The sequence below is a fragment of the Pipistrellus kuhlii genome, unplaced genomic scaffold (genome assembly GCF_014108245.1).
Source record: "Pipistrellus kuhlii isolate mPipKuh1 unplaced genomic scaffold, mPipKuh1.p scaffold_m20_p_17, whole genome shotgun sequence".
In the NCBI taxonomy this organism is placed as follows: Eukaryota; Metazoa; Chordata; class Mammalia; order Chiroptera; family Vespertilionidae; genus Pipistrellus; species Pipistrellus kuhlii.
Genome location: NW_023425482.1, coordinates 3,916,170 through 3,935,019, shown reverse-complemented (window position 1 = coordinate 3,935,019; position 18,850 = coordinate 3,916,170). Strand labels below are relative to the sequence as shown.

The following is an 18,850-nucleotide window of genomic DNA, read 5'->3' as shown; positions in this document are numbered from 1 at the left end:
GGGAAGTTCTCCCTCAACCTGCATATTGCCCCTTCCGATTACCATTTGTTTCATTCTTTACAAAACTTTCTTGGAAAAAAATTTAATAATGAAGAATGCCTCAAAAATGCATTGACCGAATTTTTTGCATCAAAATCACAAGAATTTTACAACAGAGGGATTAAAATGCTTCCTGAGCGTTGGGCACAAGTAGTAGAAAACAACGGCAACTATATTGTTGATTAAATTTTGTTGTATTGTTTAAATAAATTCGATTTAAAAAAGTATTATAAACGACATTAATTATTACTAGACCTAATATGCTGAAAGCGGTTTGGCTCAGTGGATAGAGCGTCAGCCTGATTCCGGTCAAGGGCATGTATCTTGGTTGCTGGCTCATCCCCAGTGGGGGGTGTGCCGAAGGCAGCTGATCGATGTTTCTCATCGATGTTTCTAACTATCTCCCTCTCTGTAAAAAAATCAATAAAATGTATTTTAAAAGAGTGAGAAAAGCATTTACATGAATGTACTTAACACTACTGAACTATACATTGAAAATAGTTTAAAAGTATATTTTATATATTTTGCCATAATTGAAAAAACAGGTGTATTATAACCTGCATGAGTACAGTAATAGGTTACTCCACATACACCATTACCCCCACTTCAAAGAGCAACCTTTCCCTCAACCCTCCTCAATGGAGTTTCCAGCCCCAGCTGCCCACTCCAACAGCCTCCGACAGGCCCTGGTGGGGAAGTGGATGTCCAGAAGTTTATTTCACACCCCACAGTCCCCCATGCCAAAGAGCCTGTCTGTTTCCAAGTCTCAACCTCCAAGTTTGCTTTAACTAGGCTTTTAAAAAATATATTTTATTGATTTTTACAGAAAGGAAGGGAGAGGGATAGAGAGTTAAAAACATCAATGAGAGAGAATCATTGATCGGATGCGGGATGCCTCCTGCACCCCCCCCACTGGGGATGCGCCTGCAACGAAGGCAACGTGCCCCTGACCTGAATCGAACCTGGGATCTCACCCTTCCTTTCCCTCCCCTCGCCCCCCTCCCCCAGTCTCCAGGTCGACGCTCTATCCACTGAGCCAAACCAGCCAGGGCTAACTAGACTTCTTAATGGCCAGATGACCAGCGAGTCTTTTCTATCTACGCCTTTGGCGCCCCTTTAAGTATACAATTTAATGTCTTTTAACAAATTTAAGAGTTGTGCAACCCTCACCACAGTCCAGTCTTAGAACATTTCCATCACCCCACTTAGCCTTTCTGAGGCCTGGGATCTTCATCTATAAATGGAAACAAGGCGAGCTTAGCACATAATAGGCCACCAACAAATTTTGCCTCTTATTGTACTTGCTGTGTTTATTATTTATTATTTTTTTACTTGCTGTGTTTAGATTGCGCAGCCAAGCCCTAGCCCTGTGATGCCCGCCATGCACAGCGTCCTCCGGCAGGGCAGGGGGCCGCGCCGGAGAAGGCCACTAGTAGGCGCTCAGTTCTGCCGACCGCCCCGCCCCGGGCGACCCCTGCGATCGCGGAATCGGGCCTCCCCAGGCGCCCTGGCTACGTCAGCGGGCGCGGCTCCGCGCTGGATTGGTGATGCCTGGGAGTTGCGGCGCCTGCGCAGAGGGTAGGGCTGCGTTCACTGGGCCCGGCCGTGGGCGATAACTCGGAGCGGGCCGGAGCGGGTGGTGGCTGTCCTGCCCCGACGGTCGCACCATGGCGGAGGAGGAGCTGGAGGCTCTGCGGAAGCAGAGGCTGGCGGAGCTGCAGGCCAAGCACGGGGTGAGCGCCGCCTGTCCGGCCTACTGCCCTGCGGGGCGCCGCCCTCGCCCGAGGTGGAGGGCTCGGCCCCGGGCTGCGGCTCTGGGCGCCTCGGCCGGGGCTCGGCCGCTGGCGGAGAACCCGCGGCTGCCCCCGAGGCCGTCCTGGGCCGCCCCACCCTTACCCCCACCCCGCCCATCGCCTGGGTGTGGGGCGGCGCCCAGCCGCACGTGCTCTCCGCGTTGGGGTGGGTCCGGCCCGGGGCCTCTCGGGCTGGGTTGGGCTCGCCTCAGAGGTCTCGGTTCGAAGCGGAATGCTTGGCTCCTCGGGTCTGTATCCTTAGCTTTGAGATCTGGCCTGTTTCCTCTGCTGGTTCCAGCGGGATTGTTTTCTAGAATTCTGTCCCACGTAACCGACCATTGGTTGAAGGTCCGCTGTGCGTCCCGTCTCCTGTGAGGGAGTGACGGTCCGGGGAGGAGCCAGACACCGAACGCGAGTCCCACAGACACAGTCCTCTAGTGAGGACTGAATGGCTGTGATAGGGGTCGAACGCGATCGTCTCCAAGGAGGTGCCATTGGAATCAGCGTCCCCAGTGTCCTGCACGTTCCCTCCCCGCCCCCCCGAACTTATTCTTAGCACATAAAGTGCGGGTTCATTGTACAGGGACTCCCCTTCCCAATGGTTGTTTGTATTCCAAAACATTCTATTAGATTGTGACTTTAGAAGCTTATCAAAACATTTATTAAAATTGTTACATTTTCATTGATTTTAGAGAGGGAGAAGCATCAATTTTGTTATTCCACTTATTTGTGCATTGGTTGATTTTTTTTTTTTTAAATCATCACCGGAGGACGTGATTTATTGATTTTAGAGCGAGAGAAAGGTGGGGGGCGGGGATGGGGAGGGAGAAAAAAACTTCGATGTTCGGCTCCCACCGGGGATCAGATCTGCAAACCTAGGTTATGTGCCCTGAATGGGAATTGAACATGCAACCTTTTTTTTGTTAATCCTCACCCGAGGATATTTTTCCCATTGATTTTTAGGGAGAGGACGAGAGGGAAAGGGAGAAACTGGGTGTGGGAGGAACACATGCATTGGTTGCCTTCTGCAAGGGCTGGGGAAGAGCTTGTACGGAGATAGGTGCCCTTGACAGGAATCCAACCAGGGAGCCTTTGCTCCATGCACTGGGCCAGACTGGCTAGGGCTTAAGAAGTGGAAACTATCCCACTGACTTTTTGGAGGCCCAGCTTTTAATTATTTGTCAATAAGTTGATCTCTACCACTGCAGGAGCCTATTATCAGAAACAGGTCAGAATAATTGTATTTTTCCTCTGTGTATTTAGTTACTCAACTAAAAGATAAAATTATATTTCCAGGATCCTGGAGATGCAGCACAACAGGAAGCCAAGCACAGGTATGGGCTGGAGATCTGAAGGGTGGTTTCACCAAATGCTTTTTTACTTTAGTTATTTTAATAGTGTGTTAATCTAAGTTTTTCCTGGAATAGTGATTTTTTCCTAAATCATCAGGGTATTGTTATTAAATTGAGAGTTTAAATGTATAGAATATCACAGCTCTTACTACCTTGTTAATGCAATTACTGGTTGCTGTTTGTTTCTCTGCTATTATAAACTGTGACTGCTTTAAAATGAATATAATGCTAGGACTGCATCACAGGAATGCTGTGAGGGTTACAGGGGTCCAGGACCTTGCATTTAAATTCTGGGTAAATACTAACTGTTAATTGTATCCTGGCACATGGCGTGTTTATTGAATGGTTAGTTATCCCATCATGCTACCTTTTTCTAACTGTGATAAAAGAACACATAAGATGAAATTTCCCATAACAAGTGTAAGTGTATGAGAATAATGTTATATTCTCATTAGTATGCAACAGATCTCTAGAACATTTTTATCTTACAAAACTGAAACTCTATACTTATTGAACAACTCCCCATTTCCCTCTTTCTCCATCATGCCACCTGTTAACTCATCCAGCAAGTATTTATTGAGCACCTGGTCTAGGTCAGGTGCTCCGCTGGGTCTTTGAAAATGGGCAGGGCAGAGAAGGGTCCTGCCCGTACATGGTTTGTGTTAATGCGGGAAGAGAGGTGGTGAGCACCTGGGATAGTGCTAAGAAAATGAAACTGTGAATTCCATTGATTCTGAGATGGACCTTTTTTCACATTTTAACATATCTGAAATTGGGGTGATTTTCATAATTGATCACTATTGTCCTGGATTCTTCCAGAGAATTTACTTTTGCTTCTGCTACCACTTGGGTACATTTCTAATCTGAGACATCTTAAAGTTAAATTCTCTGTTTAGGGTTCCCACTCCCTCCACCCTGACAGCATGAATTCAGACAGCAAACTTGCATGACTAAAGCTTGAAGTAAAAATTCTCAAAGGAACTTTTCTTCCTCCACTCAGAGCCAAGTTTGATGCATGCATCCTTTTTTTTTTTTTTTAAATATGTTTTTATTGATTTTTTACAAAGAGGAAGGGAGAGAGCGAGAGAGCTAGAAACGTCGATGAGAGAGAAACACCAACCAGCTGCCTCCTGCACACCCCCCACCAGGGATGTGCCCGCAACCAACGTACATGCCCCTGACCGGAATCGAACCTGGGACCCTTCAGTCCGCAGACCGACGCTCTATCCACTGAGCCAAACCGGTTTCGGCGATGCATGCATCCTTACTTGCTGCTCCTTTCTGCATGGCAGGCTTAGTTGTTTTTAAAAATAAATTTTATTGATTTTTTACAGAGAGGAAGGGAGGATAGAGAGGTAGAAACATCGATGAGAGAGAAACATCAATCAGCTGCTTCTTGCATACCCCCCACTGGGGATGTGCCCGCAACCCAGGTACCGGTACATGCCCTTGACCGGAATCCCACCCAGGACCTTTCAGTCCGCAGGCCAACACTATCCACTGAGCCAAACCGGTTTCGGCCTGGCTTAGTTCATGTTTACCTTGTATGTGGTTTTGCTCTCTGATGCCCGAGCTTTAATGTGGGGTCTCTTTTTTATTTTTTATTTTTTATTGATTTTTTACAGAGAGGAAGGGAGAGGGATAGACAGTTAGAAACATTGATGAGTGAGAAACATCAATCAGCTGCCTCCTGCACACCTCCTACTGGGCATGTGCCTGCAACCAAGGTACATGCCCTTGACCGGAATCAAACCTGGGACCTTTCAGTCCACAGGCCGACGCTCTATCCACTGAGCCAAACTGCTCAGGGCTAATGTGGGGTCTCTTATTAGACTCCTCATCTAGGGTGGGTTTTTTTGTTCCTAGAAGTAGGTATCACTGTGGTCCATCTTACAATCAGTGGTATCTTAGACTCAGTGGGATATAGTAACAGTAGTTTACTGCAGGGTTGAATTGAAGTCCTCAGGTGCAATAAGGAAATGCCCCATGGAGGTGGGCTTCAGGTTGTGTTACACGAACCCTAGGGCTCCTCCGATGGTAGGTAGTGGCCCTGCCAGCCCAGCTCCCTCAGCTCAGTTAAAGAACTTCTGCTTTTGTCTGTGTTGAGTATTAAGTTCCTTGAAGGACTCACTTAAAAAATTTGCTGCTACCTAAAGTTTGAAACCATTGTCCTATGAACATGAACTAGTTTCTACTTGTATAGGTAGGAGTGTAAGGACAGTTGCAGTTAAATTTCACTCACCCTCCTCACCCAAAAACATACAACTGAGAGTCTTGGAATATGGATTTGGTTCTAGCTTGGCCACAACTACCTTATAGCTTCCCTAGATGTCTCAGCTTTTTTATTTTTATTTTTTTAATTTTTTAATGTTTTTATTGATTTCAGAGAGAGGGGGAAGGAGAGAGATAGAAACATCAATGATAAGAGACTCATTGATTGGCTGCCTTCTGCATGTGCCCTGACTGGGAATTGAATCTTGAACTTTTGGTTCATCTGTAAACGCTCAATCACTGAACCACACTAACACAGATTAATCATTTGGTCCTTTAATTGTTGGAAATCTCACTGCAGATTTCTAGCACTTCTCACACACTAAATGCATAATAAATGTTAGAGTGGTTAAACTGAAACTCCACCATGAATTATGAAAATGTAAGGTTTTATCTTTCAACGTGGTAGGTTTACACCCACACAACAATATAAAGCTGGCTTTTGAGGGCAAGAGTGGCTTCTTCAGTAATAACAGCTGTGCCATCCATGTAGCACCTACTGTAGTGCGTTCCATACATGCAGTAACCTTCCATCTTGGGAAACGTATTGAGTGAGTTACATTTTTGTGTGTTCAATAGGAATGCTGACAGCTTAGTTCTAATTTTGCTTGACCTGTTTTTATTGTAGAGAAGCAGAAATGAGAAACAGTATCTTAGCTCAAGTTCTGGACCAGTCAGCCCGGGCCCGGTGTAAGCACTTTCAGTTTCTTTTAAGTTATTTCCATAAAATTGGCTTGGGTTAGTCGAATGGGGAGATATGAAATTATTGCTATCTCTAGGTTAAATATTTATTTAACCTATAAACACTTAAAATATAGATATTTATAAGAAATATGCTGTTTGTAAACCTAAAGAAATGGACTTAAATTATTATTTTTAAAATATATTTTATTGATTTTTTTTAGAGGAAGCGAGAGGAATAGAAACATCAATGAGAGAGAAACATCAATCAGCTGCCTTTTGCACACTTCCTCCTGGGTATATGCCCACAACTAAGGTACATGCCCTTGACCGGAATTGAACCTGGGACCCTTCAGTCCACAGGCCGATATTCTATCCACTGACCCAAACTGGTTAGGGCTGGACTTAAAAATTATTAAATATACCTGCTTGGTTCTCTCCTATCAAGGAGATAATTTCCCAAGTGCTTATTAGGTAAAATATATAGCCAACAAGTCTTAAGTCAATTACAAAGTGTTGCTGGTAGTTGACATATGTAATAGGAGATTGAGGGGCTTATTTATTTATTTTTGGAATTCTTTTAAAAACATGTTTTTATTGATTTTAGAGGGAGAGGGATAGAGAGATTGAAACATCAGTCAGCTGCCTCCAGTGTGCCTCCTGGGGATGTGCTCTGACTGGGAGTCCAACCACTGACCTCTTGATTTAGATCTTGGTTCATGGGTTGATGCTCAACCTCTGAACCACACTGGTCAGGCTGAGTTCTTTTTTTAAGTTAATTTTGCCTGGCTGGCGTGGTGGTTGAGCATGGACCTATGAACCAGGAGGTCATGGTTCGATTCCCAGTCAGGGCACACGCCTGATTTTCAAGCTCCATCCCCAAAGTGGGGCGTGTAGGAAGCAGCCCATCAATGATTCTCTTCCATCATCGATGTTTCTCTCTCTCTCCCTCACCCTTCTCTAATATCAATAAAAATATATTAAAAGAAAAAAAAACTTTATTAAAAAAAATGAAGTTAATTTTATTTTTTCCATTGCCCTTTAGCCTTCTATGGCTTGAGAGATTTATTGTATTCTCCATTTTATTTAGTAATTTTTCATATTTAAAAACCAAAGAGAAAACCATGTAGAAAATATAGTATCTTGAAGCCTCGCTTAGAATAGGCAGTCTAGATAGATACTGATTATATCTGAGGTAATATGAAACATATTTTCCAGAGGGCAATCATACATATTTTTAAAAAGCATGGGGCTTAGACTCCAAGGAACCAAGTTTAATTTTGGCTCTGCCACTTCTTCTGTGTGGCCTTGACTGAGGTTGACATGGCTGAACTTTAGTTTCTTCATTTTTAAGAGGGTAACAATACTTCCTGCCATGCTACTTTCAAGACAAATAAGTCTGAAGTGCTTTGGAAATGTTGGTGCTTAGTTTTGTTACAACATAAGTGCATTTAGTTTTGACTTTTTTTTTTGTATTTTTTTTTTAGTAAGTAACTTAGCACTTGTAAAGCCTGAAAAAACTAAAGGAGTAGAGAATTACCTTATACAGATGGCAAGATATGGACAACTAAATGGGAAGGTAAGCTTAGGACTGCCTTGAGGTAGTTTTACCTATTGTGTACTTTATCCAAGCATGTCTTCAAAAGGTCAGGTCCACTCTGGCCAGGTAGCTCAGTTGGTTAGAGCACCATCCTGATATGTCAAGGTTGTGGGTTCAATCCATGGTCATGGTACATACAAGAATGAACCATTGGCTATGATAAGGGGAACAACAAATCAGTGTGTGTGTGTCTCTCTCTCTCTCTCTCTCTCCCTCCCTCCTCCTCTCTTATCCCCCCTCTCCCTCTAAAATTCAGTTAAGGCCAGTTTCATCTTCTGGTTACAGAAATCTTATTGACTATTTTTTATTTCTTTATGTTTAAATATGATTTCATTGATTTTTAGAGAGAGGAAGGAGGAGGGAGGGAAACAGAAATCAGTGTGAGAAACAGAATCATACCTTTTGGTGCATGGATGACACTCAACCGAGTTACACTGGCCAGGGCTCTGTTAAAAAAATATGTTTATTGATTTCTTTAGAGAGAGAGAGAGAGAAATGATGTGAGAGAGAGAACATCAATTGGTTGTTTTCCATATGCACCCTGACGGGATCAAAACCCCAACTTGGGTATGTGCCCTGACATGGAATCCAACAGGTGACCTTTTTAGTGTATGGGACAACGCTCAACCAACTGAATCAACCAGCCAGGGCTTGTTGACTATTTCAAGGAGAGAACATTTTTCATCAATATTGAGAGAGAGGGAGAGAGAGAGAGAAACATTGCAATGAAAGAGAAACATCAGCCAGTTGCTTTCCATACATGCCCCGACTGGGGACTGAACCAGCAACCTAGGCATGTGCTTTGACTGGGAATTCTGAGTCCTTTTGGTGCACGGGAGGAAGCCCCGACCAACTGAGGGAGCCACACTGGCCAGGCCTCAAGGAAGGAATTTTTATTTTTTATTTTTGTAGGCTTTATTTTTTATTATTATTATTTTTTAATAAATTTTTATTCATATTATTACAAATGTTCCTTTCCCCCCCTTCTCACCCCACCCTCTGCCCTTTCCCCACCCCCCACTGTCCTCATCCATAGGTGCACAGTTTATGTTCAGTCTCTTCCCACATTCCCCTCTCCCCTTTTCCCCAAGAATAAACACTTCACTCCAAGGAAGGAATTTTTAAAGGTGAGAATAGTTGGATCTACTCTAAAAGATATCCTAGTTGCCTTTCCCAAGATCCTCTGCTATGTTTCTTTCCTGACATTGTGGAACCTTGTTGATGTCTGTGTGACCCATGACTATTAGGGTCAGCTGGCTTAAAATGCTTTCATACTGGAAACGGTTTCTCAATAATACAGATTAAGTCAGGGAGGTCAGTTGTTTGGAGCGTAGTCCCAAAATGCCAAGGATGCCAGTTCGATTCCCATGGGTTCAATTCCAGGACAAGGCACATATGAGAATCATCCATGAATACATAAATAAGTGGAACAACAAATCGATGTCTCTCTTCTTCTCTCAAATCAATTAAAAGAATAAAAACTGATACATTAATAGAATAGGTAGACATTAAACTTGTTTTGCAAATGAGGAGGTGCTAAAATTCCTGGTTGTGTGTGTGGCGAGAATGTCCAGGGTGCAGATGCACCCGTCTGCACTGGGAAGCCCTCTGCTGCCACCACGGCCTGCGCCCCTTACTCTGAGAATGGTGTGGAAGAGACCATGACTGGTTCATCTTTTTTGAGTGACTTATCTGCTGCATTTAAGCTTCTCAGGGCTTAAGAGCAGAGTCAGTGTCTCTATCATTGCTACAGTAGAGGGTTGTAGGTGGCTGCCTATGTCTGCTAGCGGTGATAAAGGTGTTCTTTTTAAAAATATATTTTTATTGATTTCAGGGAGGGAGAGGGAGAGAGAGAAACACCAATGATGAGAGAGAATCGTTGATTGGCTGCCTCTTGCACACCCCCTACTGAGGATCAAACCCGAAACCCAGGCATGTGCCCCTGGCCTGAATTGAACCTAGGACCCTTCGGTTTGCAGGCTGATGGCTCTATCCACTGAGCCAAACCAGCTAGTGTGATAAAGGTGTTCTTGGATTTCTCTGAGGACCTTAAGTGATGTTCCTCCTCTCCCCCCTCAAATGACTAGCAGAGCAAATTCTATTTGGCACTTAAAACTAATACAGGCATACCTGGGAGATATTGTGAGGCTGGTTCCAGACTACCGCAATAAAACTAGTCATAATCTTTTTGCTGGAGCGTCTTGCTTTCATTTTGTAAAACGTACCATGTTCTGTGAAGTGCAATAATGGGAGGCACAATAAGACGAGGTATGTCTATAGTTGTAACTGGTAGTTTTGACCTCCTGTCCCACCTCTCTTCCCTTTGACCTCTACCTCCACACCCGGCAAGACTGAAATGCTTCAATCTCCTGAAGTCAGTTCTTTGATTACAAAAAGAACTTTTTCTTTTTGGTTATCCTAGGTAACAGAACAAGGTTTAATAGAAATCCTTGAAAAAGTAAGCCAACAAACAGAAAAGAAAACCACAGTTAAAGTAAGTTTCCCAAATAAACCTGGCAGAAGAGAAATATTGGTATTTTAAATGTTGTGTTGAATATACATCTACTGTATCAAAATATTTCAGCCCGTAGACATTTCCATTTTGTAACACCTGGACATTTGTGGGGCAGGCTGCATATATTGAGGGGTCTCATTTTTAAAAAAAAATATATTTTATTGATTTTTTACAGAGAAGAAGGGAGAGAGATAGAGAGCTAGAAACATCGATGAGAGAGAAACATCGACCAGCTGCCTCCTGCACACCCCCTACTGGGGATGTGCCTGCAAACCAACGTACATGCCCTTGACCGGAATCGAACCTGGAACCTTTCAGTCCGCAGACCGACGCTCTACCACTGAGCCAAACCGGTTTCGGTGAGGGGGGGTCTCATTTTTAAGGCTCTTGTTTCATTATATTTAAGACACTAAGTTGTTTTAAAGACAGACAAAAATGTTTTGCTGTAGTAGTTAGAGGTATTTCTTCTCAGAAAATCTGAGTTGTGCTTTATTAAACGGGTAATAACACTTGTTTAATCTCCCTCCCCCCCAGTTCAACAGAAGAAAAGTAATGGACTCTGATGAAGATGACGATTATTGAATTTAAGATGCATAGACTCTGGAACTTAATGGAACAATTCCAGGACAGATAATACTTGGCAGTTAAGATCTGATTGAATGTTCGCTTTGTTTATTGTTTATATACTTTTAGAAAAGTAAACTTGTTATGTAAAATAAACAATTTGGGCAAAGTCATTTTAGTACTGTAGCTGAATCAACAGAAGATCTGCATTTTGCATTTTTTCCTTTTCTACCAAAAACTTTTAAATGTGTAGCAGCATGGCCAAGCAGAAATAGAAGCTGCTTGAGTAGGCTTCAGTAAGAACAAAATAGCATCCAATAATGTCATGGGAGTTAAAACCTGTGGATTAAGCTAAGTCAACTTTAATATCTAGTATTCCTAAGACATAGGTTCTGAAAGCAGATGAGCTATTTTTCTCCCTGCAGATAGTACTTACATTTAATGTAAGACTATTTTTAGCTTTGGTTTCATTTATAATCTGCTTTTCAAAAGCATCGAGGTATATTAAATTATCTAATAAATATTACCCTTATCCAAAAAACCTCATAGCTAGAGTGACACTTCCATTGAAAAAAACTCCTAAAATAGGAAATATTGGTAACAGTTCAACAATAATAAACATGTCTGTAAGTAAGAGAAATAACTTCTAATGATTAAAATCTAGTTGAGATGGCTTAAAAACAGTTACCTTTTTACCTAGCTGGCTTGGCTCCGTGGCTAGTGTCAGCCTGCTGACCGAAGGGTCCCAGGTTCAATTCCAGTTAATTGAATTGATCCCCAGTGAGGGTTGTACAGGAGGCACCCAATCAATGATTCTCTCATAATTTATGTTTCTCTTCCCCTCTTCCTTCTTCTCTGAAATTAATAAATTAATATGAAAAAGCATTGTCTTATAAATATATATATAAAATAAAAATAGTTACCTTTTGGTAGAAATATTCTGGGTTCTTCACTGATAAAACTGCAGGTAACTTAAAGCAAATATCATCTCTTGTATCATGCTTCCCTCCCACTAGGTTATGAAAACTGCTCATAAGTTTAAAGTGAGCTGTTTGGTGTAACCTTTTAAATATCTTAGTTCTGTGAGACCCAGCCCAGGAGGAAGTTATAACACTTAATGAGATGAATAGAATTAGAAGCGAAAAGTGATAGGAACTGTGGTTTACAGTCCAATCTGTATATTTAAACTACATTTGAGAGTTTACTCTATTAGAGACCAGAGATTTGTAACTAACTGTATAGTTAATGAAGAAAGTCAGTGTTGGCATGAAGTGTCTAGAATTCCTGAATGAACAAATGAATGAGTAGAACCATTAAGAACATCAAGATTTTTTAAAAAGGAATTTAAAAAAATTTTCATCAAGGATTTTGAAAAAACAAAACATAAACCAATTACAGGTAAATTTTGCTTTAGTTCTCATTTACATAAAAATGCTGGAGAGAGATTTGTTACATGCTTTCTTGCAGAATAACCACTGTCCTAATGGCAAGTTAAGTCAATGGGTTGTTTTGTTCAAAAGGATGAAAAATGAGTCAAATTAGCAGAACAACAGTGCTCATTTCCTGTGTAGGCTAAGAAGCTGTAATATATTCATTTTTGTTCTTCTGATTTTAAAAGAAAACAGTTTTGGGGCACTATGCACTATATCTAATATATTGCCAGCCCTAGTCCAGGTAGATGGGTAGCGATCTCTGAAAGATGCAGTTTATGTTTCAGTCACAGTCACACCTGTAACTGAAAAATAAAATGTATATCCATCCAATGGGGGAATATTTTACCACACACACAGCACATGGTTATAGCAGAGAAGCTTAGAAACATATATTCTCTATAGCAGCACATTAAAAAAAGTCACCATGACACACTCAAGAATCATAAAGTTTACTGTTTCTTTTCCATTATTTGGCACATACCCAAGGCACATTAGAAAATTAGAAGTCATAAATTATTTTGTAGAAAAATAATCAGTCCCTCCCTTTTGTACATACACAAGTATTTCTAAGAACATGCACAAAACCTTTCCCTATTAAAAGTTATTTGAAAATGTACTCAGGATAAACCCATGTTTTGGATCTAAACCAATTAATAAAAAAATAAAAGTATAATTAGTAGAAACTCATAAAAAGGAATAAGTGGCAATAATTTCTAACTAAAGTTACTTTGACCTGGTTTGTGCTGTAAGTTTTGAAACTGATCAAAAGACAATAAATCCCTGGCCGGACTAGCTCAGTTGGTTAGTGTTGTCCCCATATTCAAAGGTTGCAGGTTTGATCCCTAGTCTGGGCACATACAAGACTCAACCAATGAATACATAAATAAATGAAACAACAAATTGATCTCTCTCTCTCTCTCTCTCACAAAAATAAAAACTAAGAAAAGATGTGCCAAATCTATTTTCTATTACCACCATCCTTCAAGGGTGACAATTAAGGAAAGGTTCTTAACAGAAAGGGATGTTTCTCAGGTGCACATGTGCAGTGACCAAATAGCTGTATTTTGTTGTAAGACAAAGTATACCCACCTTTTCCCAGTGTAGAATAGATTTTATATGTCCTTTTTACGAAAATGAACATCAAAATGGCATTTAGGCATCTTTGAGTTCAAGTGTTGCTTTTCAAAGGAACATTTTCCAGGTCCTATTTTCTTCATTCAAATGTGACATTTCTGCCCAGCCTCCATCTATATATATAAAAGCCTAATATGCAAAGTGTCCCCTGGGGAGTTCCAGAGACCAGGAATTTGATTGCTTACTATGATGTGTGCTGACCACCAGGGGGGCGGTGTGGAACAAAGGAAGGCCCCGGCTGGCAGCTAGCAGCCACTAGGGACCCTACCAGTGCACAAATTTTGTGTACTGGGCCTCTAGAAGTACCATAAAACTTAAATTACTTGTCTTCAGGTCATCCCAGGTGGAAGAATTCTTTTAGCTTGTGGTTTGTTAATTTATATAGGTGACAGAAGTTTAGCACCTTTCAGTAGGAGGTCAGATCTGGTGATGAAACATCTCGCTGTAACCAAGGCACCCTAATACTTAAGAGTAAACATCTCTAGCTGGGTAGCTCAGTTGGTTAGAGCACTGTCCGACATGCCAAGGTTGTTCATCTCTGGCCAGGGCACATACAAGAAGCAACAACTGAATATATAAACAAGTGGAACAACAAATAGATGTTTTTCTTCCTTCATGTCTCTCAAAAGCAATAAAAAAAATTCTTTAAACAAGAAACACCCGAGCCCTAGCCAGTTTGGCTCAGTGGATAGAGCGCTGGCCTGTAGACAGAAGGGTCCTAGGTTCGATTCCAGTCAAGGGCACATGCCTGGAATCGTTGCAGGCTCAGTCCAATGTGCAGGAGGCAATCAATGATTCCCTTGCATCATTGATGTTTCTCTCTCCCTTCCTCTCTGAAATCAATAAAAATATATAAAACAAAACACCCAAGTCTTAAGGAACTGACACCCCTGGAATTTTTGTCTATTCCTTTTCAAGGGCATTCATTAGCTCTGAAGAGGAAAGGGATGGTGATTTTTTTCTTTGTTGTATTCTTTGAGCCGCAGGAAAGCTTTCAGGAACTTTCTGCTTTCTCTTAAGCCAAACAGAAAGTACATTCAGTTCTATGCTGTCTGTATTCATGGTCGGCATCTTCTCATTAAGGATTCACTTCAGATAGCAAATGTAATTCCTTATTACCATCAAGACTGGGGAATACTAGCCTCGTGGGGAGCTGCTCTGGGCCTTCGGAGCAGCTGCGTCCCGGACAGTGTGTCTCCGGAGCGTTCGCCTGTTCCCAGGCGCGGCTTGTTTCAGTCCGGGCCTCAGGCTGCTCACCGTCTCCTCTGTCAGCAGTCTGCAAGGTGCTCTGGGTCGATAGGTTCTTTTGCTTCTGTGCAACCCTTTGCCTTCCTGGCTAGAGAGAAGGTACAATTTGAAAGTTCACATGTGTGCAGTACTTTAAACCACCACCATGACAATAACACCTACCTTTGAGAGCTTGTATGTGCTCATACTTTCCAGACATAATTATTATTATTATTTTTTAAATATATTTTATTGATTTTTTTTACAGAGAGGAAGAGAGAGAGATAGAGAGTCAGAAACATCGATGAGAGAGAAACATCGACCAGCTGCCTCCTGCACAACCCCTACCGGGGATGTGCCCGCAACCAATGTACATGCCCTTGACCGGAATCGAACCTGGGACCTTTCAGTCCGCAGACCGATGCTCTACCACTGAGCCAAACGGGCTTCAGCCAGACATAATTATTTTAAATCCTCACCTGAAGATACTTTTTCCATTGCTATTTAAAAAAAATTATTTTATTTTAAAATATATATTTTTGATTTTTTTACAGAGAGGAAGGGATAGGGATAGAAAGAACATCAATGAGAGAGAAACATCGGTCAGCTACCTCTTGCATGCCTCCTACTGGGGATGTGCCCACAACCAAGGTATAACCTTGACCAGAATGGAACCTGGGACCTTTCAGTTTGCAGGCCGATGCTCTATCCCCTGAACCAATCCAGTTAGGGCTCCACTGCTATTTTTAAAAAAATATTTTTTATTGATTTTAGAGAGGAGGAAGGGAGACAGATAGAAACATCAATGATGAGGGATAAAGCATTTATGTAGTATCTAACACATGGAACATGTACATGCAGAATTGTCTAAATGAGCAACTGTATACCATATTGAGAGAACTTTTTTACTCATTTATATACAAACTTAGTTTCTTCTTTTCATTAATGATTAACATATTAGCAAATTTGTTTAGTGAAAGTTGAGAGATTTTACCAAGTATGCACCCCATGAACTGCAATGTCTTTCCATGAATATAACTATTTTCCACTTTTTCTTCACTTTCCTTTCTTAATTCAGAAATGCATTATTAAATACAACAGTAAATGACTTCTATACTTTTGACCTTGCCACTAAAGAGCTCATTTTGTTATAGTGAGGGGAATAATGAAATGAGAAATGTGTTTACCATGAATTAGTTTTTAAAAAGCCAAACTTTAAAAAATATTATTATAATCCAATGTTTAATAACTCACCTCACGTAAAGACTCTTCAGGGATATTAGTGACACTTTTATCTCTTGCCATAATCTCCCTTGAAGTCCTTCCCCTGAAATCCAAAACAAATTTAATGTTTGAGATAGTGTTGCAAAACACTGTGGTTGGCCACAAGATGGCAGCATTTGATGAGAGCATATTTGTCTATAACCTATTCAAGCTGCACATAATGCTTAAGTTTTCAGTAAAGGTAGGGTCAAAAACAGACTTCAACTCAAATTTTATACTCACTTAAACTGACCAACTGAGGGGACAAAGTAAAACTGTCTTGTAAAAGGTTCATCTTGTAGATTATACATTTTTGAGTTCCCTGCAGATAAAAGGATAAACATTTGAAAACTTCCAAATAATTTAAGAATTAAAAAAAAAAAATTATGGCATAGATATCACTTTCATAGATATCACTTTTCATAGATATCATTTCAATTTCTTACTTTAACAACATTTTGAAAATTAAGCAATGCGTGCATGTACTTAAAGAAACATTTATTACTCTGTGAACCCCCATGAAACAAAGATAAATCCTTAATACACTAATACTCCCTCGCCACAGCCCTGAGATAGCTTTGGGATTATTCAGATATGTGTGTGGTTTATTCACATATTTGCACTGCAAACTCATATTGTAATTAAAACAAAACGTCTAAACTATCACAAGTTACAAAAAAAAAAGGGGGGGGGTGAGGGAGAAAATACTGCAGCCTTATCTGTTGGGCAAATGCTGTTCTAATTACCATCAACCAAAAAAAAATTATTTAAAGGTAGCATCTACCCTGATGTTCAGGAAATGCCTAGAAAAAGGACTGGCTTTGGAACATGAGACATGAAAGAAACTACCAGAGGTTGCTCCTCTCCAGTTGGTGAGTGGAGGAGGCCTGACCTTGAAGGTAATGCGAAGATTCATCATCTCAACCAACCAGAACACTAATACAGAAATATCTGATAAATTAGGGTGTAACATGTATTTCTTCGGGCCTATCTCCCCTCAGTCAGGATTATAATTACATTGTACATTTACAATGAAATGAAAACCAGCAACTACTCATGAACTTCCAATAACCCAAGTTGAGAATTATAGAAAGAAGTTCTTACATTTTTTCCTGATCTTCACGGTAACGTACTCCTTGTGGTCTGTTTCGCCAACTTCATCTAACGTGGCCACACAGCTTGGTACTACCTGAAGTAATTCCATTATTTTTGAATTCTATAATTTGAAAGGGAAAAATTAACAGTAATATTTTTTTTATTATTTTCAACAGTTAATTGCCTATTTTTTATATAAATGTCAGTATTAGGATAGCTGGACAGCAGAGCTAAGAAAAAGCAACTACAGATGAAACTTTGAGGCCATAGTGTAAAGCAGCCCTACACTCGAAGCCAGGCTCCGCCCTCTGCTAGGCACTCAGGGTGAGCACTTGGCTGCTCTGTGCAACTAGGCTGACAACAATGGGATCGATAATTTTAGTTATCAAGAGGCTATCCAAGGCCCAGCACATAGTAAGTCCTCAATAAAAACATTCATCAGAATGTTTGAGAAAGTGCTCAACTAAAAATTTAAAATATGTTGCCGAAACCGGTTTGGCTCAGTGGATAGAGCGTCAGCCTGAGGACTGAAAGGTCCCAGGTTCGATTATGGTCAAGGGCATGTTCCTTGGTTGCGGGCACATCCCCAGTTGGAGGTGTGCAGGAGGCAGCTGATCAATGACTCTCTCATCGATGTTTCTAACTATCCCTCTCTCGTCCTCTCTGTAAAAAATCAATAAAATATATATTTAAAAAAAATTTAAAGTCAATACTGTTAAGAAATGTCTGAAACTTAAAATTCATTGAATAAGTCTATGAGTATGTTGGCTTTCTGTGACTTTAACATGTCAGTAGTATCATTTAACAGCCTACTAGTTGTCTACCCAAGTGGGCGACTAGATAAAGATTCAACATGAAAACAGGAACAGTAAACATGGTAAACATGGCGGCACTGGGAATGGTCCCAGGCCATCACAATTGTCCTGCAGAATTCAAGGACTTTTAAAGCCACCAACTGAACAAACTTCCTCCATCGTGCTGTTAAGACCACAGGTGTATTTCCAATGCAGGGAGGGGGCGGCCAGAATGCTGTCTAAACCTGCTACTTCTCTGGGAGGACCTGACTGCCCGTCAGGGGGCAGACTAGGGCTCAGACTGCGGCTGGGAGAGGAGCACCTCTCCTCAGGCCTTGGAAAACGACCCCTGAAGGACTGGCTCCTGGATCCCGAGCAGCCCACTGTCCAGGTGGCAGGTTAACCATATTGGCAGACTTCTAGCAATTCACAGGTCTGCCATTTCAGATCTGGTTTACACACAAGGCCTATCCAAAGTGAGCGGGGAGGGGGTGCCGCCCGCTCACCTGCTCAGCGTAGTCCCTCGCGGTGCACTGCCTCTTGTTCAAGAGCTGGACCGACGCCCCGTGCAGCAGCAGCAGCTCCACGACCAGGACGTGCTTCTCCAGCACAGCCTCGTGCAGGGCTGTGTTGCCCTTGTTGTCAGAGGCGTTGATGGAGGCCCCATGCTGGAAAGAGGCAGCACAATCAGAAGGGACGCCGAAGACGGTGCTGATGCAGAACCTCGACGGGTGTTCACTCTAAGATTCTTTCAACTTTTCTGTATATCTGACATTTCTCTTAAAATGGGGTTAAAGTAATACTGAGAAAAAACATTTATGTGCACAGATAGTCACTGCAGCATTTATCATTATGGCAGAAGAAATAGAAGTCACCTAAATGTATAAAGCAGGAACAGTTAAATAAACACTCTATGGTTGATCCATAGATACACAACCATTAAAATTTGAGATTTTAATAAACAGTTTTCTACCATAAGCAAAATAAGATAGAAAACAAGACTGTTCTAAATTATGCACATTTTCTTTCTTTTTAAAAAAATCCTCAACCAAGTGTGTATATATATATATATTTTTTTTTAAAAATATA

General features: G+C 41.3%; 2 protein-coding genes across 6 annotated transcripts in view; one reads left to right on the top strand and one right to left on the bottom strand.

Annotated features, from left to right (window-relative positions):
* The first annotated feature begins 1,566 nt into the window (after positions 1-1,566).
* PDCD5 (programmed cell death 5) lies at positions 1,567-18,522 on the top strand. 5 transcript variants are annotated; one of them, XR_004988505.2, is made up of 6 exons: positions 1,567-1,772; positions 3,129-3,166; positions 6,084-6,145; positions 7,624-7,715; positions 16,646-16,771; positions 17,776-18,522. XR_004988505.2 is itself a non-coding variant. In XM_036440929.2 (6 exons), exons 1-6 carry the CDS (start codon positions 1,707-1,709, stop codon positions 10,831-10,833), a joined length of 378 nt encoding a protein of 125 aa, XP_036296822.1. In that variant the 5' UTR covers positions 1,591-1,706; the 3' UTR covers positions 10,834-10,988. The 5 variants fall into 5 exon arrangements, 2 of the variants coding, with proteins under 2 accessions (XP_036296825.1, XP_036296822.1); XR_004988504.2 differs by having other exon boundaries at positions 17,763-18,522; XR_006741830.1 differs by having other exon boundaries at positions 16,646-17,447; positions 17,674-18,522.
* The window catches only part of ANKRD27 (ankyrin repeat domain 27), a 65,665-nt gene continuing 61,050 nt past the window's right edge, over positions 14,236-18,850 (bottom strand). Inside the window, 6 exon segments of the mRNA XM_036440852.2 lie at positions 14,236-14,628; positions 14,630-14,718; positions 15,864-15,936; positions 16,116-16,194; positions 16,977-17,088; positions 18,268-18,429. Of these exon segments, the coding sequence (XP_036296745.1) occupies positions 14,520-14,628; positions 14,630-14,718; positions 15,864-15,936; positions 16,116-16,194; positions 16,977-17,088; positions 18,268-18,429 (624 nt within the window). The 3' untranslated portion in view covers positions 14,236-14,519.